Below are 25,406 nucleotides of genomic sequence, written 5' to 3' on the forward strand. Positions count from 1 at the left end.
CCCGATGCCGGGGCATATGTGAGCACGATGCTCAATTCGCTGATGGGCGCGGGAGCCTTCCCGAGGCCCCTGGAGCTGGATGGGGCTCATCGGGCCCTGGCAAGGAGACCCAAAGCCAACGAGCCGCCAAGGGCTGTAGTGGTGAGGTTCCACCGCTTTGTGGACAGAGAGTGTGTCCTGAGATGGGCCAAAAAAGAGCGGAGCAGCAGATGGGAGAACACGGAGATCCGAATCTACCAGGACTGGAGTGCGGAGGTGGCTAAGAAGAGGGCTGGTTTTAACCGGGCTAAGGCGGTGCTCCATAGGAAGGGGGTGAAGTTCGGGATGCTGCAGCCAGCGCGATTGTGGGTCACGTTCCAAGATCAGCACCACTAATTTGAAACGCCCGATGAGGTTTGGAACTTTATACAAACTGAAAAGTTGGACTCAAATTGAGGGTTGGTCGTGGGGGGATGTTTACTGTGTTTACCGCGTTTGGGGAATGTTCTCTGGGTTTGAGTGCTGGGTGGGGATGGGTGAATGGATTTGATGTGGGGGCTGTGGGAGAGCGTGGGCGTCTGTGTTGGAGGGGCAGGGCCGCATGGAGGAAGAGGGGGAGTGGAGGCGCAAGGTTGGGGAGTTGGGGTAAGGCCGCAAAAAGGAGCTGCGTCAGAGGGGGCGGGGCCGACTCAGGAAAGCGCGGGCTTTTTCCCGCAGTAGGGAAGGATGGGGGTGGGGCCGGGGGGGGGGGGGCGGTGCTGGAGAGGAGCGCACACTGACTGCCAAGGGATGGGGGGATTCTCACACTGGGGGGTCGATGGAATGGCGGGAGAGGCCGGGGTCAGCAGAAGTCAGCTGACTTACGGGAGTGTCATGGGGGGAGCAAAATGGCTAGATGAGGATCTAGCGGGGGGGAGGGTGGAGAGGGGTGGGGGGGAACAGGGTTGCTGCTGCATTGGCCAAAAGGGAGCTGGAAGTAGGAGAGGTAGTCGGGGTGGGGGTCCGACGTCTGGGGGACTGGAGGGTGTGGGAGGCGCTGGCACGTGGCTGGCCTAGAAAAGGAGATGGCTAGTCGGCAGGGGAGGGGGGCGAGCAGCCCCCCAATCCGGCTGATAACTTGGAATGTGAGGGGCCTGAACGGGCCGGTCAAGAGGGCCCGGGTGTTCGCGCACTTAAAGGGACTGAAGGCAGACGTGGTTATGCTCCAGGAGACACATCTGAAGGTGGCAGATCAGGTTAGGCTGAGAAAGGGATGGGTAGGGCAGGTCTTTCATTCAGGGCTGGATGCGAAGAACAGAGGGGTTGCAATACTGGTGGGGAAGCGGGTGTCATTTGAGGCACTGAATATTGTAGTGGATAATGGAGGTCGACATGTGGTGGTGAGTGGTAGGTTGCAGGTGGTGCTGGTGAACGTATATGCCCCGAATTGGGATGATGCCGGATTTATGAAACGCATGCTGGGTCGGATTCCGGATCTGGAGGTAGGAAGCTTAATAATGAGGGGGGGACTTCAACACGGTGCTGGACCCAGCACTGGACCGGTCTAGGTCCAGGACGGGTAAGAGGCCGGCTGCGGTCAAGGTGCTCAGGGGATTTATGGATCAGATGGGGGGAGTGGATCCATGGAGGTTTGCCAGGCCGCTGGCCAGGGAATTTTCTTTCTTTTCCCACGTCCATAGAGCCTACTCCCGGATAGATTTTTTCATTTTGAGTAGGGCGTTAATCCCGAAAGTGGAGGGAACGGAATATTCGGCCATAGCCATCTCGGACCACGCCCCGCATTGGGTGGAGCTGGAGTTGGGGGAGGAGCGGGACCAGCGCCCGCTGTGGCACCTTGATGTGTGACTATTGGCGGATGAGGAGGTGTGCGGGCGGGTGCGGGGGTGTATTCAAAGATACTTGGAGGCCAACGACAACGGGGAGGTGCAGGTGGGGGTAGCCTGGGAGGTGCTGAAAGCGGTGGTCAGGGGAGAGGTCATCTCCATTCGGGCCCACAGGGAGAAGAGAGAGGGGAGGGAGAGGTTGGTGGGGGAGATTTTAAGGGTGGACAGGAGGTATGCAGAGGCCCCCGAGGAGGGGCTACTTAGGGAGCGACGGAACCTCCAGACGGAGTTCGACCTGTTGACCACAGGGAAAGCAGAGGCACAGTGGAGGAAAGTGCAGGGGGCGACGTATGAGTATGGGGAGAAGGCGAGTCGGATGCTGGCACATCAGCTTCGTAAGAGGGAGGCAGCGAGGGAGATTGGTGGAGTCAAGGATAGAGGGGGGAATACTGTGCGGAGTGCGGTGAGGATAAACAAGGTATTTAGGGACTTCTATGGGGATCTGTACAGATCTGAACCCCCAGCGTGGGAGGAGGGGATGCGACAATTCCTGGATCAGCTGAGGTTCCCGAGGGTGGAGGAGGAGGAGGTGGCTGGTTTGGGGGCGCCGATTGGGCTGGAGGAGCTGGTTAAAGGATTGGGGAGCATGCAGGCGGGGAAGGCCCCGGGGCCGGATGGGTTCCCGGTTGAATTCTACAGGAAATACGTGGACCTGCTGGGCCCGTTGCTAGTGAGGTCTTTTAACAAGGCGAGGGAGGAGGGACCTTGCCCCCGACAATGTTTAGGGCGCTGATTTCTTTGATCCTGAAGCGGGACAAGGATCCATTGCAATGTGGGTCGTATAGACCGATCTCGCTCCTCAATGTTGATGCTAAGTTGCTGGCGAAGGTGCTGGCTACGAGAATTGAGGACTGTGTCCCGGGGGTGATTCATGAGGACCAGACGGGATTTGTGAAGGGTAGGCAGCTAAAGACTAATGTGCGTAGGCTCCTCAATGTGATTATGATGCCCCCGGTGGAGGGGGAAGCGGAGGTAGTGGCAGCTATGGACGCGGAGAAGGCCTTTGATCGGGTGGAGTGGGAGTGTCTTTGGGAAGTGCTGCGGAGGTTTGGGTTCGGGGAGGAGTTCAGCAGCTGGGTCAGGCTGCTATATAGAGCCCCGGTGGCGAGTGTGGCTACGAATCGGCGGAGGTCGGAATACTTTCGGCTGCACCGGGGGATGAGGCAGGGGTGCTCCCTGTCCCCCTTGCTGTTTGCACTGACAATTGAGCCTCTGGCCATGGCTCTAAGGGAGTCCAGGAAATGGAGGGGACTGGTCCGGGGGGGTGGGCACCGGGTGTCGTCGTGTGCTGACGACCTGTTGCTGTATGTTGCAGATCCAGTGGAGGGGATAGCGGAGGTCATGCGGATCCTAAGGGAGTTTGGGAACGTTTTCGGGTATAAACTCAACGTAGGGAAGAGTGAGCTCTTTCTGGTGCATTCAGGGGACCAGGGAAGGGGGATAGACGAGCTGCCGTTGGAAGAGGCGGAAAGGAGCTTTCGGTACCTAGGGATCCAAGTAGCTAGGAGTTGGGGGGCCCTGCACAAGCTCAATTTGACGCGGTCGGTGGAGCAGATGGAGGAGGATTTTAAAAGATGGGATATGCTGCCCCTCTCACTAGCGGGTAAGATGCAGTCAGTCAAAATGACGGTCCTCCCGAGGATTCTCTTGGTGTTCCAGTGCCTTCCCATTATGATCCCCAAGGCCTTTTTCAAACGGGTAAGTAGGAGCATCATGGGTTTTGTGTGGGCGAATAAGACCCCGAGGGTGAAGAGAGTGTTTCTGGAGCATAGCAGGGGGGGGGCGGGGGGGGGGGGGGGGGGTGGTTGGCACTGCCAAATTTGTGCGGCTATTATTGGGCAGCCAATGTGGCGATGATCCGTAAGTGGGCAATGGAGGGAGAGGGGGCGGCGTGGAAGAGGTTAGAGATGGCGTCCTGTGTGGGCACGAGCCTGAGGGCGCTGGCGACGGCACCGCTGCCGCTCTCGCCGACAAGGTACACCACGAGTCCGGTGGTGGCGGCGACGTTGAAGATCTGGGGGCAGCGGAGGCGTCACAGGGGCGAGGTGGGAGCCTTGGTTTGTCCCCGATTCGGGGGAATCATCGGTTCGTCCCGGGAAGGATGGATGGGGGTTTACGGAGCTGGCATCGGGCAGGGATTAGAAGAATGGGGGACCTGTTCATCGATGGGACGTTTGCGAGCCTAAGGGCGCTGGAAGAGAAGTTTGGGTTACCCCCGGGAAATGCTTTCAGGTACATGCAAGTGAGGGCGTTTGTGAGGCGGCAGGTGAGGGAACTCCCGCTGCTCCCGGCACAGGGGATTCAGGACAGGGTGATTTCAGGTGTATGGGTTGGAGAAGGCAAGGTTTCGGCGATTTACCAGGAGCTGAAGGAAGAGGAGGAGGCCTCGGTGGAGGAGTTAAAGGGCAAGTGGGAGGAGGAGCTTGGGGAGGAGATAGATGAGGGTCTGTGGGCCGATGCCCTGAGTAGGGTTAATTCTTCCTCCTCTTGCGCCAGGCGCAGCCTAATACAGTTCAAAGTTACTCACAGAGCGCATATGACAGGGGCGAGGTTGAGTAGGTTCTTTGGGGTGGAGGATAGATGTGGGAGGTGCTGGGGAAGCCCGGCGAATCATATCCATATGTTCTGGTCGTGCCCGGCGCTGGATGGGTTTTGGAGGGGTTTTGCGAGGACTATGTCCAAGGTGGTGAACGCCCGGGTCAAGCCGAGCTGGGGATTGGCATTATTTGGGGTAACGGACGAGCCGGGAGTGCAGGAGGCGAAAGAGGCCGGTATCCTGGCCTTTGTGTCCCTGGTAGCCCGGCGGAGGATTTTGCTATTATGGAAAGATGCGAAGCCCCCTAGTGTGGAAGCTTGGATCAATGACATGGCAGGGTTCATTAAGCCGGAGAGGATAAAGTTTGCCTTGCGAGGGTCTGTGCAGGGGTTCCTCAGGCGGTGGCAACCGTTCCTAGACTATCTCACGGAGCGTTAGGAGGAGGTCAGCAGCAGCCCAGGGGCGGGGGGGGGTGTGTGGAGGGAGGGGGGGTTCTTTTGGGGGGGCGTTTGGGGGGGGGGGGAGGGAGGGGGGGTTCTTTTGGGGGGGCGTTTGGGTGGGTGGGGGGGGGCTTCCCTACTGGTGCTTTTAAATGTCATATGGGGGGTTATCGTATATGGGGGATATCCAATGTATAATTGTTGTATAATTTTTGATTGTTGTGTTCTTGCTTCTTTCTTTTTGTTGGGGGGGGGGGGGGGGGCGGGGGGAGTTTGTTGAAAATCTGTTGAAAAATTTTAATAAATATATTTTTTTTTAAAAAGAGAAATCGCCTGAACCAACTTTTGCCTTTTCTTTCGACAGAGTGTTTGGCTGGGCCATTGTGGCCACCTCCTCGCTGAACATGTTGATACCCTCAGCAGCCAGAGCCCATTTCAGCTGTGTTATACTCATCAGGATTTTACAAGGCCTGGTCGAGGTGAGTAGACCAAACGATGTCGGGAAAAGTTCACTTGTCTGCATCTCTGCCAATCTAGGAGCTTGATTCCCCACTTAGCCTCCATCTACATTTTGAAACTTTCTAAAATCTCTAACTCGCTCGGCGCAAGATTATTGCAGGTTTGAGAAGAGGGGACTCCAGGCCCTCGATGAGATGCACCTGGAGATGGTGCCACCATTTCTTTTTTTTTTCTTTTAAAAAAAAAGAAATTTAGAGCACCAATTTATTTTTCCCAATTAAGGGGCAATTTAGCCTGGCCAATCCACCTACCCTGCACATCTTTGGGTTGTGGGGGCGAAACCTGTCGTGTTAAGCACGCTGAGATAACACGGGCTGCAACTGGATGCAGCTATAACTGAAATATACTCCAGACCTTGAAGTTAGTTCAATTTGATTTATTGAACCGGTCACACAGTTAGCTCAGTTCTCTGTGAGTTTGCCTCTCTGCTAACCTAAGTGTGATTACCCTGCCTGACTGAACCAGACTAGCTCTTAGCCACGCGCTGTAGGTGTTATGTGATATATACACCCTGACTCACACTGTAGATGTCCCCAGTGGAAAGAGACAGAGCGTGAGTGCCTCCTGCCTTTTATAGTGGGAAAGCACCCCCAAGTGTTCTGCCTGTTGATTGGCTATGTCCTGTCCTCTGTGTTCATTAGCTGCCTGTCTGTATCTCATTATGTGCATGTCTGCATATCATGACAAAACCCACGCAGACACGGGGAGAATGCGCAAGCTCCACACGGACAGTGACCCAGAGCCCGGATCGAACCCTGGACCTCGACGCTGTGAGGCAGCAGTGCTAATCACTGCGCCACCGTGCTGCCCTCAAAGATATATTTAAGGGACAGCTAGCTAAAACAGGGGAGGCCATCGTGCAGTGGTATTGTCACTGGACTAATAATCCAGAGACACAGGGCAAGATGGGAGAGCCCGGGTTCCAATCCCACCACAGCGCATGGTGAAATTTGACTTAAATTTTCTTTTAAACCTGGAATTAAAAGCCTAATGACGACCATGAAACCATTGTCGATTGTAGTAAAAACCCATCTGGTTCACTGATGTCCTTTAGGGAAGGAAATCTGCCGTCCTTACCCTGTTTGGCCTACATGTGACTCCAGACCCACAGCAAATGTGGTTGACTCTCAAATGGCTCTCTGAAATGGGGGGTAGTTGGGGGCGGGCAATAAATGTGGGCCCCACCAGCACCGCCCGAGACGTGTAAAATATTTTAAAACATCACATGATGGAGAGAGGTTATATTGAGAGGGTGAATGGATCACACAGGATTGACCTGCTCCACGTGCATGTTAATGCTCGAGCTAAACATGCCGGCCCTGAAAGTTGTCTCTGTTCTCAATTGAGTTAGCCAATTCCGGGGAAACTGCGATGCTAAGGAGGAGAAATTTCAGTCAGTGTTTGATTCCCCTCAGCTGACCTCTGCCTGCGAGGACAAGATCGGACCTGTGATATCTTCAACAGTTAAATAGGCTGCCAACCTATGGACTGACACGAAGGGTGAGGAGGATGCCCGGTACCCTTGCAAGCCCACCCACCAAAGAAGGCGGGTGCCATGCTTTAGGGATGTTGTCAAGGCCTTGGAGGAAGCGCAGCGGGGACTTTCCAGAACGGTACCGTGGATTGAGGAACTTCAGTCAGGCGGAGAGACCAGAAGAACTGGTCTCGTTCCCCTTGGAGCAGCGAAGGTTTAGGGGAAATTTAGAAGAGATGTTCAAAATAATGAAACCAAAGAGAAAATGCTGGAAAATCCCAGGGAGGGTTGGCAACCTGAGCACACACAGATTCAAAGCAGTTGGCAAACATAGAGTGAGATGAGTCACTTTTCTAAACGGCGAGTGGTTATGGGATGGAATGCGCTGCCTGAAATGGGCGGTGGAAGCTGATTTATTCATAACCTTCAAAAGGGAATTGAATGAATATCGAAAAAGAAAAAGAAAAGTGCTCGGGCTGCAGTGGGGGAAAGAGCAGCAGGGTGGACAGCTCTTCCACAGAGCTTGCATGGGGACAAAGGACCGAATGGCCTCCTTCTGTGAAGCAAGCTTCTGCAATTACATGAAATCAGCGCCTTCAGGAGAGTCACTGCGCCCTTACGATATGTGTCCAATTGAAATGAGTGACGCACACGACACAGATGGGACACTTTGGACCTTTATCAATTAAATATTGTGACCACCCGCCTCACTCAGGAGACTGAGGAAATTTGGCATGTCAGCTACGACTCTCGCCAACTTTTACAGACACAGAAAGCATTCTTTCTGGTTGTATCACAGCTTGGTATGGTTCCTGCTCTGCCCAAGACCGCAGGAAACTACAAAAGGTTGTGAATGTAGCCCAATCCATCACGCAAACCAGCCTCCCATCCATCGACTCTGTCTACAATTCCCGCTGCCTCGGAAAGGCAACCAGCATAATTAAGGACCCCACGCACCCCGGACATACTCTCTTCCACCTTCCTGGGTCAGGAAAAAGATACAAACGTTTGAGGTCACGTACCAACCGACTCAAGAACAGCTTCTTCCCTGCTGCCATCAGGGACGAAATTCTCCGGAAACGGCGCGATGTCCGCCGACTGGCGCCCAAAACGGCGCAAATCAGACGGGCATCGCGCCGCCCCAAAGGTGCGGAATGCTCCGCATCTTTGGGGGCCGAGCCCCAACCTTAAGGGGCTAGGTCGGCACCGGACGAATTTCCGCCCCGCCAGCTGGCGGAAAAGGCCTTTGGTGCCCTGCCAGCTGGCGCGGAAATGACATCTCCGGGCGGCGCATGCGCGGGAGTGTCAGCGGCCGCTGACGGCATTCCTGCGCATGCGCAGTGGAGGGAGTCTCTTCTGCCTCCGCTATGGTGGAGACCTTGGGAGGGCCCCGATCGCGGGCCAGGCCACCGTGGGGGCACCCCCCGGGGCCAGATCGCCCCGCGCCCCCCCCCAGGACCCCAGAGCCCGCCCGCGCCGCCTTGTCCCGCCGGTAAGGTAGGTGGTTTAATTTACACCGGCGGGACAGGCATTTTAGCGGCGGGACTTCGGCCCATCCGGGCCGGAGAATCGCGCGGGGGGGCCCGCCAACCGGCGTGGCGCGATTCCCACCCCCGCCGAATATCCGGTGCCGGAGACTTCGGCAACCGGCAGGGGCGGGATTCATGCCAGCCCCCGGCGATTCTCCGACCCGGCGGGGGGTCGGAGAATCTCGCCCCAGATCTTTGAATGGACCTACCTCGTATTAAGTTGATCTTTTCTCTACACCCTAGCTATGACTGTAACATTGCATTCTGTAGTCTCTCCTTCCTTCCCTATGTACGGTATGCGTTGTCTGCATAACATGCAAGAAACAATAGGTTTCACTGTATATTAATACACGAGACAATAATAAATCAAATCAAATCACTTTTCTGTGGCAGGATAACCTGTTAAACAGTGAATTGACTTTAATTGCCCTGAGCAAAGGCAGGCCCTGTCATTTGATATTCTCTTGTGTTTATTTTCCTGCAGGGGGTTACGTATCCTGCATGCCACGGAATTTGGAGCAAATGGGCACCTCCTTTGGAGCGAAGCAGGCTCGCTACTACCTCCTTCTGTGGTAATCAATCTCTTTAGACTTGCCCCAGTGCGTTGCACAGCAGGGACAGGCAGAGAGGCCTAGCCTCCATTTTGTGAATGGGCCGTGGTGGGAGAGGGCGGCCTTTCTATGCCCTTGATGCCTACTTAACTTTGACCCCGGAAGCTCACCTCTGCTTCCTGTTATGGAGACAGGAGCGGACGTCGCCATCGTCCCCTGAATGCCATTCGCCCTTTCCTGTAGTCCTCCATTTTCCTGTCGGTCCCACTCTCTCCCCACCAGTATTATTTCCCTCTGTGCGCTTCACCCTAAGGAGGCCACATTCCCTCTTTTAACCCAATTTTCCCCCTCAAGGCTCCGTGGCAGCACTGGGGGAGTGCAGTACTGTCAGGGGAACTACCTTTCAAATGAGATGTGAAGCCTTACCCGTCAATTGGGCGCCAGTTATGCACAAAACCATGAGACTCCTGGCCCTTAGCAGCCTGACATCAGTCACCGTTGGCGATAGGGCAGCACGGTAGCATTGTGGATAGCACAATTGCTTCACAGCTCCAGGGTTCCAGGTTCGATTCCCGGCTTGGGTCACTGTCTGTGCGGAGTCTGCACATCCTCCCCGTGTGTGCGTGGGTTTCCTCCGGGTGCTCCGGTTTCCTCCCACAGTCCAAAGATGTGCAGGTTAGGTGGATTGGCCGTGCTAAATTGCCCTTAAGTGTCCAAAATTGCCCTTAGTGTTGGGTAGGGTTACAGGGTTATGGGGATAGGGTGGAGGTGTTGACCTTGGGTAGGGTGCTCTTTCCAAGAGCTGATGCAGACTCGATGGGCCGAATGGCCTCCTTCTGCACTGTAAATTCTATGATTTCTATGAGAACTGAAGCCACTGACTTTTTAATGCAGCCAGAACAGGAACAGGCTACTTGACCCAACCGACCTTAACGTCTTCTAGATGATCTGACCATCCGCTAACCTTCTGCCACGTTCCCCAATCCATTTATTCCCCCGTGCCTCCACAGGTAGCTGTCCCACTCTTGAGTCAAAGGTCATAGGTTATGAACGACCGAGGGGATGCAGTGCTGTCAGGGGTGCTGGCTCTCCGCTGCAGCATGAAACAGTCTACCTGTGGTGGGCCACGTATGGCTACGTAAGGCTGTTGTATATATGTTCTACTGTTCTATTAGTTGTTATCTCCACTGTTGTATATACTTATTGTTATTGCTGTTCTGTTATTGATTGTTGCTGTTGTATTGTTGAAATGTTATTATTGGTGCTGCTTTTGGCTCCGCCTGTGACTCCGCCCAGCGGTGGAGGTATATAGCCTGTTGACCTGGGTCAGCCCTGCAGTGCGGGAGGAGCTACAGGTCGATACATATTTAGCTTATTGAAGCATCGGTTCACTTCTTCTCAGCGTCTCGTCTGAATTGATGTCTATCACTGCCCTCTCGAGTGGACGTATTTGATTCCCCGGGGCACTATTTTGAAGCAGGGCAGGGGAGCTCTCTCTGGAACCCTGGCCAATATGCATCCCTTAAATAAGATCGCTTGCCGCCCCACTCCCTTGCCTCCAGGAAAATGGTCCAGGGAGTGGGATAATGCCGGGAAACCGGCACAGCGACCAGCAGTGGGAGTTTGCTCGCCTGGGCACTTCCATGCCCACCCCCACGGGGGACCTTCATTGTTCAGCCCAGGGTCACAAAACCTCCAAGCTTCGGGAATTGAAAATGAGGGCCAGAATATAGCCGGCTCAAGACAGCTCAGCAGACCGTTAAAAATGGTTAAAACCGTTAAGACCTCAAGCTACAGTGTGTGAAAAGAGCAGATTTAAGGTCTGTCTAAGTGGCATGATCTAAAGTGGTTTAAATTCCTGGCCCTGTAAAAATTTAGGAAAAAAACGTCCGCAGCTTCCACTTAGTGTGAAAAAGTGACATCTGCTGCTGGGGTTCATTGATAACAGGCCGTCTGGTGTAGCTCAGAAAGAAAACAATCTCCATCACCTTTTTGCAATTTCAATAGATCCCATTGCTTACATTTCCCATCCTAACATATGTATTATAGCTGAGCCCATTATGAATGCTTGGCTGGGTTTCAAAATTTCCATAACCATTCATCTCAACAGGGGGCAGAGTTCTCATTATGATTGACAGTTTAAAGAGGTGAGGAGCGGGGTGAGGGCTGAAGGGCCTAACAGCCTTTAATAAGAAATATCCTGGGGCGCTGCTCGTGTCTTGTCCACAGTAGCCCAGAATTTAATCTCCAAAACCCTGTTACTAGCAATTAGATCAAAAATCATAAGGTATTAAATAAGATGATACATTTATTTCAGTCTCCTTGAAAACTTCTGTTAATAGTTATAAAAAATGTTGGGGATGAGGAAAATAGAATGTTAAAATGTTTTTTGTGCCAATGGATTGGAACACAGGCGGGTAAATGGAGTTGAGGGGTAGATCAGACATGATCTAATTGAATGGCAGAAAATATTGAAGGGGCTGAATGGCCTCCTCCTATTCCTAATCTTCCGCTACTTAATAATGTTCAATGTCAACTGTAGTTTGGTAATGTGCACACTCTCTTTTTGCAGGTTCCTACGCTGGGGCAGTGGTAGCAATGCCTCTGGCAGGGATCCTTGTCCAGTACTCAGGGTGGTCTTCCGTCTTCTATGTCTATGGTAAGTGCCAGGGAAAGTAAGGGGTCAACGTTAAACGTAGCCTGACGAGTATAATTGTATGCACCGGTGTTACAGTCGGATAAATGACAGCATATACAGGGTAAAAAGGAACAACTCCTCTCTGGTGCTGTATGGCCCATGCGTGTGTCTCAGTGTCAGCTGCTGTACAAGTACAGTACACACACAGGGTTAAAGGGAATGATTCACTCCCATCTGCTCATGAACAAAGAACAAAAAACAGTACAGCACAGCAGGCTTGTGTGAACTAAATCATTCTGCACTACCGTGGTCCATATCCGTCTATTCCTATCCTATTCAGGCAGTTGTCAAGATGCTTCTTAAACGTCACTATGGTACCTGCTTCCGCCACCTTCCCCGGCACTTAGCACCCTCTGTGTAAAAAAAAGTCCCTCGCCCACTTCCTCTAAATATTGCCTCTCGCACCTTCAACTTATGTCCCCCAGTAATTGACTCTTCCACTCTGGGAAAAAGCTTCTGACTATCCACTCTGTCCATGCCTCTCATAATTTTGTGAACTTCTATCAGGTCGCCCCCTCAACCTCCGCCGTTCCAGTGAAAACAATCCGAGTTTATCCAACCTCTCCTGTATGGCCCCTGTCTCAGTGCCGGACTCCCGTGGACATACAATAGACAACTTCTTTTCCCCCCGAAAATCGCTTCCCCCGAAAATCGCTTTGTTCATTTCCATCCTAAGGGGCTTCACAGAGGCATCAAAAATCGAAATGTGGCACTTAGCCCCATCGAGACGTGTTAGACTCGGTGACTAAAAGGTGACTCCTTTTGCACTGTAAATTCTATGATCTATGATCTTAGCCAAAGAGGGAGGAAGGATAAAGGAGTCACTTCAAGGAGGAAAGTGAGAGGTAGAGAGGTTTGGAGTCATGAAGGAGTCCACATCGAGTGCATCAAAGAAACTTTGATCGGATAGCGATGAGGACAGTCAGAGGATACAGCAGGATTTAGATCGTTTGGAGACTTGGCGGAGAGATGGCAGATGGAGTTTAATCCGGACAAATGTGAGGTAATGCATTTTAGAAGGTCTAATGCAGGTAGGGAATATACAATGAATGGTAGAACCCTCAAGAGTATTGACAGTCAGAGAAGTCTAGGTGTACAGGTCGACAGGTCATTGAAAGGGGCAACACAGGTGGAGAAGGTAGTCAAGAAGGCATACGGCATGCTTGCCTTCATTGGCCGAGGCATTGAGTATAAAAATTGGCAAGTCATGTTGCAGCTGTATAGAACCTTAGTTAGGCCACACTTGGAGTATAATGTTCAATTCTAGTCGCCACACTACCAGAAGGATGTGGAGGCTTTAGAGAGGGTGCAGAAGAGATTTACCAGGATGTTGCCTGATATGGAGGGCATTGCCTATGAGGAGAGGTTGAATAAACGCGGGTGGTTCTCACTGGAACGAAGTAGGTTAAGAGGCGACCTGATAGAAGTCTACAAAATTATGAGGGGCATAGACAGAGTGGATAGTCAGAGGCTTTTCCCCAGGGTAGAGGGGTCAATTACTAGGGGGCATAGGTTTAAGGTGTGAGGGGCAAGGTTTAGAGGAGATGTACGAGGGAAGTTTTTTACACAGAGGGTAGTGGGTGCCTGGAACTCGCTGCCGGAGGAGGTGGTGGAAGCAGGGACGATAGTGACATTTAAGGGGCATCTTGACAAATCCATGAATAGGATGGGAATAGAGGGATACGGACCCAGGAAGTGCAGAAGATTTTAGTTTAGACGGGCAGCATGGTCGACGCAGGCTTGGAGGGCCAAAGGGCTTGTTCCTGTCCTGTACTTTTCTTTGTTCTTTGTTCTATTTACAATAACTATTATACAGATCACCAGTAATACCCTTGCGGGTTCTAACAGAGTGGAAATTCCAGAGTTTGGGGGCAATCCAGCTCAAGGCACAACTAACAATGGTGGAGTGATCAGGAACAGGGATGTTCAAGAGGCCAGAATTAGGGGAGCGAAGGTGGTTTCTTTGTTTGTAACCAGGAATTAATTGTTATGCGAATATATGTCCTGGGGCCGTCACATTTTCCTGCTGCCCTGCAGCCGAGCAGTAATGTATCAGCCTACCAGCCACATGTAGCACAGTCAGAAACACACCTGAGGAAGCTCTAACATTTTGAGTCTAAAGTGTCGAAAGGCGGCACGGTGACACAGTGGTTAGCACTGCTGCCTCACAGCGCCAGGGCCCCGTGTCTCCGTGGCTTTCCTCCGGGTGCTCCGGTTTCCTCCCACAGTCCAAACATGTGCAGGTTAGGTGGATTGACCGCGCTAAATTGCCCCTTAGTGTCCAATGAGCCGGTTAGGTGGGGTTACGTGAAAGAGGAGTGGGCTTGTGTAGGGTGCCCTTTCGGAGGTTTGATGCAGGCTCGATGGGCCGAATGGTCTCCTTCTGCACTGTAGGGATTCTATTGTGTGATTTTTTTTATAACGTATGAGAACCAAAAGACGTAACAGGAGGTATGTTGGGTGGTTGGGAGCTGAAGGAGGCTTGAGATCGGGGAGGGTGAAGCCAAGGGGAAATTTGAAAATAAGGATGAGAATTCGGGCCATTTAAATAAAACCATTCTGTTCCCAATGAAGGTCATTGCTGAACATCCCTGGGCCAAGCGAGTGGCGAAAGAAGGGGAAGGTGTTCGGCGGGAGTAAAACCCACCCAGTCGCCACCCCATTGAATGTTGTTGCAAAGTGTGTGCGTGGAGGCGTAGAATTGGGCAAGGGCTTGATTCCGCTCCCTTCGTGGAAAGACCATACAAAAGGCTGAGGAAGGGCCACCTCATTGCCACCCCTGTTGTAGCATCTCCCAATCCGAGTTTGCACAGGAGGGAGTGGAGGGTAAGGAAGTGAGGAAATAAATGTGTTGATGTGTAATAGATCTCAATTGGCTCCTCTGACAGGAAGCTTTGGCATGGTGTGGTACATATTTTGGTTGCTGGTGTCTTATGAGAGCCCTGCCAAGCACCCCACCATTTCAGCCGAAGAGAAGACCTACATCGAGGAATCGATTGGAGAAGGTGTCAATCTTATGAACCCGCTGGTGGTGAGTGCTGCTTGTTTTTCTACCCGCTTGTATTGAGCGGAAGTCAAAGGTCAAAGGGTAATGGGGGTGGTCATGGACAACTTGGGTGTTCCACCCCCCCCCCCCCCCCACCCTCCCCAAATGCTAACCCTGGCACAGCTGCTAACATCCTTGCCCCCGAATCGTAAGGTTCAGGTTTCACGTCCCACTCCAGGGCTTCAGCACAATATTCGAGGTTGGCGCTCCACGGGTAGCACTGAGAGAATGCTGGGCTGTTGGAGGTGCCGGGCGCGATTCAGCGGACTCAAGCTAAAATCCGCTGAACGGCACGTTTAGCGGGATGTGTCTCGGCGCTGCAGTGCTCAGAAACGTCTCGCTATCCAACGGCACTTTCCCAGTTTTTTGGACTCGGGGAATTCCTCCCCGCTGGGGCCGTACGTAACGGGATGTCCTCCAGGCGAGCTTCAAGGCTCCTCGCAGATCGGGGTGCCATTTTGTCTGGCAGCCCCGATCTTTCCCCCACCCTTTCAGGCACCCCCCCCCCCCCCCCATTCATTTGTCTCCCCCTCGCCTCCCCAACCTTGGGAAGGCCCCTGGGAACCTCCTCCCCCCGCCAACCCCTCACAACCCCCTCTGTCTGGCAAGGCTCCCCTGGGCCCGAACCCTGGCAGCGCCAACCTGGCACCTGGGCACCCTGGCAGTCACCCTTGGCAGTGCCAGAGTGCCTGGGTGGCACTACCAGGTTGCCAGGCTGGAAGTACCAGGGGGAGGCTCTGTCCCCGACCACCCGGGGGTCTCCAATGGCCTGAGAGACCCCCCCAGGCGCCGATAGGACTAGTCCACATTCGTGCGAACCAACACTAAATGGCGCCCTGGCGAAGTCCCTCAGGCGCAGCTGTTGAGTCCTGGGGGCCGGGAGAATACGGCATCCGGGTATTTAATTGAGCCGTAATGCTGATAAAAATGCAGATTTAAATCTCACCCAGCGAGAGCGAGATCCATATCTCATCGGGTGGAGCGAGCCGGGTGACGTGCGATCAGCCTGGCCCAGAATCCGATTTGGGGCTCGGACACGATTCACCTGTTGTGACCGTATCCGCACCAGGCGTAACGGCGTCGCTGAATCGCGCCCCCTGCCTTCCAGATGGAGGCTAATATGTTCCCCCTCAAGTGACCATAACAGATCCCTGGCACTATTTTGCAGGAGAGGAGGGGGGTTGTCCTCGATGGCCCGGCCAGTGTTGTTACCCTCAATTGACATCACAGAAACAGGCTGCCTGGGTCATTATCACACTGCTGTTTGTGGGAGCTTGCCGCCATGTTTCGTACATTACATCAGTGACTACACTTCAAAAGTACATCATTGTCTGTAAAGCACTTTGAAACATCCGGTGGTTGTGAAAACGTTATATAAATGTAAACCTTTCCTCTATTTTTGCCCCTGGATGGGCAGGTACAGAGTCAGCTTTCTGCAAGCAGATCGCAAACTCAGGAAAAATGGTTCACGTTGCGAAGGACTCCCAAACTAAACAATAATTGTGACTATTACCATTTTTAAATCTTGCAAATTAACCATAGAAAGTTGACGAATTTAAATATTTTATTTCATATTGCAATGGCTTTGAGAAATTTCCAGAAATTTGCTCCACAGTGCCAAATAGTGGCCAAAGTTTGTAATTACATTGTGACCGTTTACATAGAAAAAAGTGAGAATCAGTGGGAAACCTTGCGGATTGTTCGCAGTTTGTGGAGTGTGGTGAATGTAAATACAGTTAATTCACCAGTTACGTTCTATGTTATTAACCCTGTGGGTTTTATCTGTGGGCCATTGTATGGCTTCACCCACAGGGGGAGATGGTGGAGGAGGTTGGAGCATGTATGGGCTCCGCCCCTTTGAAGGCGTATAAGAGTAGCTGGCCTGTGGGACTGTCCTCAGTGTGTACCAGTCGCAGGCAGGCAAAGTTGATAGTTAATTAAAACCACTGTTTTACTCCGACACGAGTCCTTGAGTGAATTGATGGTCGCATCATGGAGAGAGGTGGGCTTTGATTGAGGGGATGGGGGGGTGAGTAACTCTGATTCCCAGCCCCGTTTCCCTTTTGTGACCCTCGACAGAAATTTAAGGCACCCTGGCGCAAGTTCTTCACCTCGATGCCCGTCTACGCCATCGTCGTGGCCAACTTCTGCCGCAGCTGGACTTTCTACCTGCTGTTGATCAGCCAGCCGGCCTACTTTGAGGAGGTGTTCGGGTTCGAGATCAGTAAGGTACCAAATGTGTTATTTTAATGAGAATGTTTGTGTTTATGAGTCAGAGAGTCACACAGCACAGAAACACAGGAGGAGATGGTTAGCAGTTTCAAATTCCTAGGGGTGCACATCTCCAAAAATCTGTCCTGGTCCACCCACGTCGACGCTACCACCAAGAAAGCACAACAGCGCCTATACTTCCTCAGGAAACCAAGGAAATTCGGCATGTCCACATTGACTCTTACCAACTTTTACAGATGCACCATAGAAAGCATCCTATCAGGCTGCATCACAGCCTGGTATGGCAACTGCTCGGCCCAGGACCGCAAGAAACTTCAGAGAGTCGTGAACACCGCCCAGTCCATCACACAAACCTGCCTCCCATCCATTGATTCCATCTACACCTCCCGCTGCCTGGGGAAAGCGGGCAGTATAATCAGAGATCCCTCCCACCCGGCTTACTCACTCTTCCAACGTCTTCCATCGGGCAGGAGATACAGAAGTCTGAGAACACGCACGAACAGACTCAAAAACAGCTTCTTCCCCACTGTCACCAGACTCCTAAATGACCCTCTTATGGACTGATTTCATTAACACTATACACCCTGTATGCTTCATCCGATGCCAGTGCTTTTGTAGTTACATTGTACATGTTGTGTTGCCCTATTATGTATTTTCTTTTATTCCCTTTTCTTCTCATGTGCTTAATGATCTGTTGAGCTGCTCGCAGAAAAATAGTTTTCACTGTCCCTCGGTACACGTGACAATAAACAAATCCAATCCAATCCAATCCAAACAGGTCCTTCGGCCCACCATGTCTATGCAGACCATCGAATACCAACCTATACTAACCCCATTTACCAGCACTCGGTCCACAGCCTACAGGCCGTGGCGACTTTAAATGCTCGTTCCAGATGCTTCTTCAATGTTGCAAGAGTGCCTGCGTCCACCACGCTCTCGGGCAGCGCTTTCCATATTCCCACCACTCTCTGGGTGAAAATGTGTTCCCTCAGGTCACCCTCTAAACTACTTGCCCCTCACCTTAAACCTCAGCCCTCTGGTCTTAGACACATCTGCCACGGGAAAAGGGTTCTTCTGAGCGACCCTAGCTATGCCTCTCAGAATTCTGTACACCTCTATCGGGGGTGGGGGGGGATTTTTCGGTCGTGCCCGTCCCAAGACCAGAAATTCCCTCCCGGGGTCAACAGGCCTTTAGATGTCCAGCAAATTTAGCGGCCCACTTACGGCGACTCCTGATGGTACCGGAATGTTAATCCCGTAGTTTTAAAATATATATATATTTGGGGGATTTTTACCCTCCTATTTTTGTGAAATGCGTTTTCCACCAGTCGAGGGGCTGTTGTGTGTGTGGGTAGGTGGGTGGGGGTCGGGAGATCTCTTCCGCAACTGACTTATTGTGGGTTGAGAGACTCCTTCCCCATCTCGACCTCGGTTAAAATAGCCGTCGGGCCCCAGTCAGAGTCGAAACTGCCTGATTAAAGCTGGGCCCCACCCTCCTACCCCGCCACTCACTTGCCAGTTGGCGCACACTTAGATTACTGAGCACAATCCTGGTGCCCGACACAGCTCCAGGGTCCCAGGCTCGATTCCCGGCTCGGGTCACTGTTGTGCGGAGTCTGCACGTTCTCCCTGTGTCTGCGTGGGTTTCCTCCGGCTGCTCCGGTTTCCTCCCACAAGTCCCGAAAGACGTGCTCGTTAGGCGAATTGGACATTCTGAATTCTCCCTCAGTGTACCCGAACAGGCGCCGGAATGTGGCGATTGGGGGCTTTTCATAGTAACTTCATTGCAGTGTTAATGTAAGCCTACTTGCGACACTAATAAAGATTATTATTACAAGGAGTCTAAAGTCATTAGAGAAGGTTTTACTGGGTTAATACTTAAATTGAACAGATATGATGATCAGAAGGCCGACTAGGCTGGGGCTTTTATCCCAGAAAAGGGAAGATTGAGGGGTGACCTGATAGAGATTGTTAAGATTATAAAACTATGCAATAAAGTAGATGTACAAAAGATGTTCCCACTTATTGGAGAGACCAGGGCTGGCGTTCTCCGTGCTCCCCCCTCTCCACCATCACCGTGGCGGGTTTTGTGGTGGCGGAGAAACTTGCCATTGGCCAGACTGGATCCCCAGGTCCCGAAGCGGGAGGTGGCCATCGGCGAGATGGGATGGTCCCTTTGGGGGAGGGGGGGGGGGGGGGCAACCGGAAAATCCCGCCCCGGAATTTGGGGAGCACAAGTGCAAGACGGTCACAAATAAATCCAGTCGGAAATTCGGGAGACTCATCTTTAACCAGAAAGTGGTGAGAATGTGGAATTTCTGCGACAGGGAATGCTGGAGGTGAATAGCACGGGTGTATTCGAGGGGAACCCCCATAAAGATGTGGGGGAAGACAGGTACAGAATAGAAGAGCACGCCTGCGGGGCGGGATGAAGCAGGGGGAGTTAGAGCATGAGCATGGGGGAGATGGGCCGAACGGCCTGTTCCTGAGCCGTGAATTCGAAACAATTCTGCATAATGCAAGGTCGCTGGGTCACTGGGCCAGCACGGCTAGGTAGAGATTTGTCCTGGAAGGGAGTAAAACGTGGGCGATCGAGCTGAAATCAGGCATGGGGCGAGGGGGTGCACCAAGGGGCCAAAGTGAGTCAGCGGTTTGCTGATATGCACCACTGCAAATACACAAGGGGTTAATGTTAATACACTACAACTAAGTAAACACTAGAGGGAGCACCGGAGATGTTATGACAGCCAGACATACAGCTAATGAACACATAGAATAGGACACGACCAAGGGGCAGTCAAGACACCCAGAGGTGACACTGCCACAAGGGCGCAACCCATATAAAAGGACAGGGCACACATGCTCTGCCTCTTTCCACAGGCGACACTTAGAGAGTAGGACAGGGGCAGATCAGAAGCATCACACCCACCACGTGGCTGAGAGCAGACTGGTTAGTTAGACTGAGTTACTATAGCAAGATTAGCAGGAGAGTTAAACTCATAGAGAACTGCGCTAATGGTTCAATAAATCACATTGAACTTACTTCAAAGTCTGGAGTATCTTTTGGTCAAAGCTGCATCGAGTTGCAGCCTGTGTTATCCCTGAGTCCATAACACATCAAGCGGGAAAGCCTGAGAGGGGTTTCCACAAAAACATCTACGAAGCCAGTTTGGGCACTTTGGGGTTCAAAGAGTTGACAGTACAGAGGCCCCAGTGCATTTCAGATTGTTAATTCCGTGTTCATCTTTCTCTCAACACAGGTAGGCATGCTGTCTGCTCTCCCCCACCTCGTCATGACGATCATTGTACCCATTGGAGGACAGTTGGCAGACCACCTCAGAGCCAAGAACATCATGTCCACCACCAATGTGAGGAAAATGATGAACTGTGGAGGTGTGTTTCTGCAGGGCCGGTCGACTATGGCCTTCTGTACATAACTGCCCTCAACCATCGCAGGAAGTCTTGGTGCCAGTATGCTGTGTCCTCATCGATGCCTTTGTTATCTCTGGACTCAACTATTCCAAAATTCCCGTGGCCTGGCCTCTACCCTTGCAGGTTCCATAAACTTAAGCTCACCCAAAACTCGACTGCCCGCTTCCTAATGTGACGGTCATCCATCACACTTTCTTCCATAACTTGAGGAAGCCAGCGATAGTGGGACCAGGATTTATTGAATTATATACAATGCTCTGCCCGTGGCAGTAACTCTCTCCCAATCCCGTCCCTGTCGGGAGAGCCAACCACTCCGGGCCCTGCTTGGGCCGGCCTTTATGTGTAGGTCTAACGAGCTCCAGCTGGGAGGCCTCCCTGGGGAGCTCGTACCCAATACCCAGGGGGAGGGAGATTCACAATGGTTTCCCCGTGGTCCTCGTGGGGACGATGACACTTTCTCTGACGACACTCCGGTGAAGCATCATGGGATACTTTACTACCTTAAGGAGGCTATATAAATATACAGGTTGTTGTTGATGAATTTGGGACTCCTTGCCTCAGCCGCCTGCCTTTAAGTCATTGGGCTGAATTCTGCGGTCCCGTCACGGAGAGGGCGGGGCTGGAAAACGCGGCGAGCCGTCCAAATGTCCGTTGACTTCGGCGGGAGTGGAAAATCCCACTGGCGGATAATTCCATCCGTTCTTCCTGACCAGAACCAAGTGTCCCTTATTCACAGGCACTTTGGGCCACGTGGAGTTGCGGACTCACCAGCAGGAAGAACGCACAAAGCCCCGACTTGCCTCGCTTCATAGCACCAGGGACCCGGGTTCAATTCCTGCCTTGGGTCACTGTCTGTGCGGAGTCTGCCCGTTCTCCCCGTGTCTGCGTGGGTTTCCTCCGGGTGCTCCGGTTTCCTCCCACAAGTCCCGAAAGACGTGCTTGTTAGGTGAATTGGACATTCTGAATTCTCCCTCAGTGTACCCGAGCAGGTGCCGGAGTGTGGCGACTAGGGGATTTTCACAGTAACTTCATTGCAATGTTAATGTAAACCTACTTGTGACACTAATAAAGATTATTATTATTAATTATATCAGGGGGTTACCTGACGAACACAGTACGTCCCTGAAATTTACATTTATTCATCCACGGGATGTGGGCGTTGCTGGCTGGGCAGCATTTATTGACCATCCCTAATTGCCCAGGAACTGAGTGACTTGCTGGGTCACTTCTGAGGTCATTTAGAGTCACCTACATTGCTGTGGGTCTGGAGTCACGTAGAGGCCAGACCGGGTAAGGGCGGCAGATTTCCTTCCCTAAAAAGGCCATTAGTGACCCAGATGGGTTTTCATGACAATCGGCGTTGAAATCTCACCATCGAAACCTGGTCCGTCGAGCATTACTCACCACTACTCCCCTGCCTCCCCATGTGTGAAGGTTGACATTCACCCTGTTTGTCAAGCAATAATCTGATACTAAGAACTGAATAGTGCAGGAGGTTGGAGGTGGGATAGGTCATCCATTATTGCACTGAATGGGAGCAGGCTCAATGGGCTGAATGGCCTACTTCTGCTTCTGTTCCTTGTGTTATTATCGTCCTTTGGAAGGTCTAACTATCCACTAACCTCCTCCCCATTCACCAGTCCATTTGTTTTCCCTGCCCTATGAGCTGAGTCTGAAGGTTTGTAGGTTGGAATCCCACCCCAGAGACTTGAGTACAAAATCCTGGCTTGAATCAAGGTCCCGTACATTCTCTGAAGTGGACCTATATCCCACCGTGCCGTTTCAAACTAGAGTGTGGGAGTTCCCCCCATTGTGCTGGCCAACATTTACCCCCCCCCCCAACCTAAAACACATTAGCTGGTCATCTATCACATTGCTGTTTGCGGGATCTCACTGTGCACAAATTGGCTGCTGCGTCTCCTACATTATCTAATCATCTAGATAGGAATAATATGATCAGGGATAGTCAGCATGGCTTTGTGAAGGGTAGGTCATGCCTCACAAACCTTATTGAGTTCTTTGAGAAGGTGACTGAACAGGTAGACGAGGGTAGAGCAGTTGATGTGGTGTATATGGATTTCAGCAAAGCGTTTGATAAGGTTCCCCACGGTAGGCTATTGCAAAAAATACGGAGGCTGGGGATTGAGGGTGATTTAGAGATGTGGATCAGAAATTGGCTAGCTGAAAGAAGACAGAGGGTGGTGGTTGATGGGAAATGTTCAGAATGGAGTACAGTCACAAGTGGAGTACCACAAGGATCTGTTCTGGGGCCGTTGCTGTTTGTCATTTTTATCAATGACCTAGAGGAAGGCGCAGAAGGGTGGGTGAGTAAATTTGCAGACGATACTAAAGTCGGTGGTGTTGTCGATAGTGTGGAAGGATGTAGCAGGTTACAGAGGGATATAGATAAGCTGCAGAGCTGGGCTGAGAGGTGGCAAATGGAGTTTAATGTAGAGAAGTGTGAGGTGATTCACTTTGGAAGGAATAACAGGAATGCGGAATATTTGGCTAATGGTAAAGTTCTTGAAAGTGTGGATGAGCAGAGGGATCTAGGTGTCCATGTACATAGATCCCTGAAAGTTGCCACCCAGGTTGATAGGGTTGTGAAGAAGGCCTATGGAGTGTTGGCCTTTATTGGTAGAGGGATTGAGTTCCGGAGTCGGGAGGTCATGTTGCAGCTGTACAGAACTCTGGTACGGCCGCATTTGGAGTATTGCGTACAGTTCTGGTCACCGCATTATAGGAAGGACGTGGAGGCTTTGGAGCGGGTGCAGAGGAGATTTACCAGGATGTTGCCTGGTATGGAGGGAAAATCTTATGAGGAAAGGCTGACGGACTTGAGGTTGTTTTCGTTGGAGAGAAGAAGGTTAAGAGGAGACTTAATAGAGGCATACAAATGATCAGGGGGTTGGATAGGGTGGACAGTGAGAGCCTTCTCCCGCGGATGGATATGGCTGGCACGAGGGGACATAACTTTAAACTGAGGGGTAATAGATATAGGACAGAGGTCAGAGGTAGGTTCTTTACGCAAAGAGTAGTGAGGCCGTGGAATGCCCTACCTGCTACAGTAGTGAACTCGCCAACATTGAGGGCATTTAAAAGTTTATTGGATAAACATATGGATGATAATGGCATAGTGTAGGTTAGATGGCTTTTGTTTCGGTGCAACATCGTGGGCCGAAGGGCCTGTACTGCGCTGTATTGTTCTATGTTCTATGTTCTATTACAACAGAGACCATGGCACGGTTAGCACTGCTGCCTGACAGCGCCAGGGACCCGGGTTCAATTCTCACCTGTCTGTGTGGAGTTTGCACTTTCTCCCAGTGTCTGCGTGGGTTTCCTCCGGGTGCTCCGGTTTCCTCCCACACTCCAAAGATGTGACCGCGCTAAATTACCCCTTATTGTCCAATGATGTGCAGTTTAGGTGGGATTACGAGAATAGGGCGGGGGTTTGGGCCCAGGTGGGGTGCTCTTTCATAGGGTTGATGCTGACCTATAGACTTATAGAATTTACGATGCAGAAGGAGGCCATTTGGCCCATCGAATCTGCATCGGCCCTTGTAAAGAGCACACTACTTAAGCCCACACCTCCACCCTAGCCCCGTGATCCAGTAACCCCAGTCCATGGGCTGAATGGTCTCCTTCTGCACCGTTAGGGATTCGCTGGATTCAGAAGTATCTTATCGGCTGTGAACTAGACAGCCCAAGTTAATTGATGGCATTATATAGAGACAACCCTTTCCTTTCTCTTAAAAAAAGTGTCTTCAACCCTTTTACATTATCCATGAAAAAATTGAGAAGAGATATTTTGAAATGCAATAATATAAATCGTTGTGTGGGGGGGGGGGGGGGGGGGGGGGCAGCTCTTACTTCTGGTACATAAGGTAAATTAGGCCTGCAACCTGGTTGCAACTTACATTTACATGTGCAATCTGACCTCTGACTCCCAGGCCAGGTGACCTCTCCTCCCCCATAAATTACTGAATGTATCGTATTATATCTAATACTCCGCAATCACTGTAACACATGACACAGGAGTCCGGGCAATTTCCGATCTTTGCTTGATAACCTTACTGCGAGGCACCTCGGGACGTTTGACTATGTTAAGGTTTTTATATCTTAGCGGTGCCTTCATGCCTTCTATGGGCACGAAGGTAGCACAGTGGTTAGCACTGTGGCTTCATAGCGCCAGGATCCCAGGTTCAATTCCCGGCTTGGGTCACTGACTGTGCGGAGTCTGCACGTTCTCCCGTGTCTGCGCGGGTTTTCTCCGGGTGCTCCGGTTTCCTCCCACAAGTCCCGAAAGACGTGCTTGTTAGGTGAATTGGACATTCGGAATTCCCCCTCCGTGTATCCGAACAGGCGCCGGAATGTGGCGACAAGGGGATTTTCACAGTAACTTCATTGCAGTGTTAATGCAAACCTACTCGTGACAATAAAGATTATTATTATATAAATGCACCATTGAGTGAAATCTTCGCTGTTTGAGATAATGCCCTTCGGGGCTGGTTTAGCACAGGGTTAAATCGCTGGCTTTGAAAGCAGACCAAGGCAGGCCAGCAGCACGGTTCAATTCCCGTACCGGCCTCCCCGAACAGGCGCCGGAATGTGGCGACTAGGGGCTTTTCACAGTAACTTCATTTGAAGCCTATGTGTGACAATAAATGATTTTCATTTTCATTTTCATTTCACGCCCTCATCCTCCTCTGATCCTCTCCTTTCCTATTTTCTCAGGTTTTGGCATGGAGGCAACCTTTCTCCTGGTGGTGGGTTCTCACACACTAAAGGCGTTGCAATCTCCTTCCTCGTCCTCGCCGTAGGCTTCAGTGGATTCGCGATCTCAGGTGATTAGCGCTTTCGTCCCGGCTCCCATCGCGGAGTGTTAGGAAACCAATTTGCCAGCATCCAGCCCTTCGCCGTAAAAGCGATTGCATTATCATAAATTAACATATGTTAACCTACGCTGTCTCACTCACCATTCAGCAGTGCACAGATGGGGACTTGACTCGACATAATCCCGTCCTCATCCCGTCTCTTGCTTTCTGTTTTTTTCTTTGTGCTATAAAGGCTTCAATGTCAACCACCTG

The 25,406-nt window shown here is 51.7% G+C and overlaps 1 protein-coding gene across 1 annotated transcript in view; it reads left to right on the plus strand.

The window, feature by feature from the left end:
* Nucleotides 1-25,406, plus strand: part of LOC140403984 (vesicular glutamate transporter 1-like) — a 124,692-nt gene extending 99,286 nt beyond the window's left edge. The window contains exons 4-11 of the mRNA XM_072492300.1: nt 5,203-5,317; nt 8,845-8,932; nt 11,484-11,570; nt 14,498-14,640; nt 16,735-16,884; nt 20,148-20,280; nt 25,054-25,163; nt 25,387-25,406. Of these exons, the coding sequence (XP_072348401.1) occupies nt 5,203-5,317; nt 8,845-8,932; nt 11,484-11,570; nt 14,498-14,640; nt 16,735-16,884; nt 20,148-20,280; nt 25,054-25,139 (802 nt within the window). The 3' untranslated portion in view covers nt 25,140-25,163; nt 25,387-25,406. The remainder of the gene's footprint in view (nt 1-5,202; nt 5,318-8,844; nt 8,933-11,483; nt 11,571-14,497; nt 14,641-16,734; nt 16,885-20,147; nt 20,281-25,053; nt 25,164-25,386) is intronic.

This window comes from Scyliorhinus torazame, chromosome 29, assembly GCF_047496885.1.
Source record: "Scyliorhinus torazame isolate Kashiwa2021f chromosome 29, sScyTor2.1, whole genome shotgun sequence".
NCBI lineage: Eukaryota > Metazoa > Chordata > Chondrichthyes > Carcharhiniformes > Scyliorhinidae > Scyliorhinus > Scyliorhinus torazame.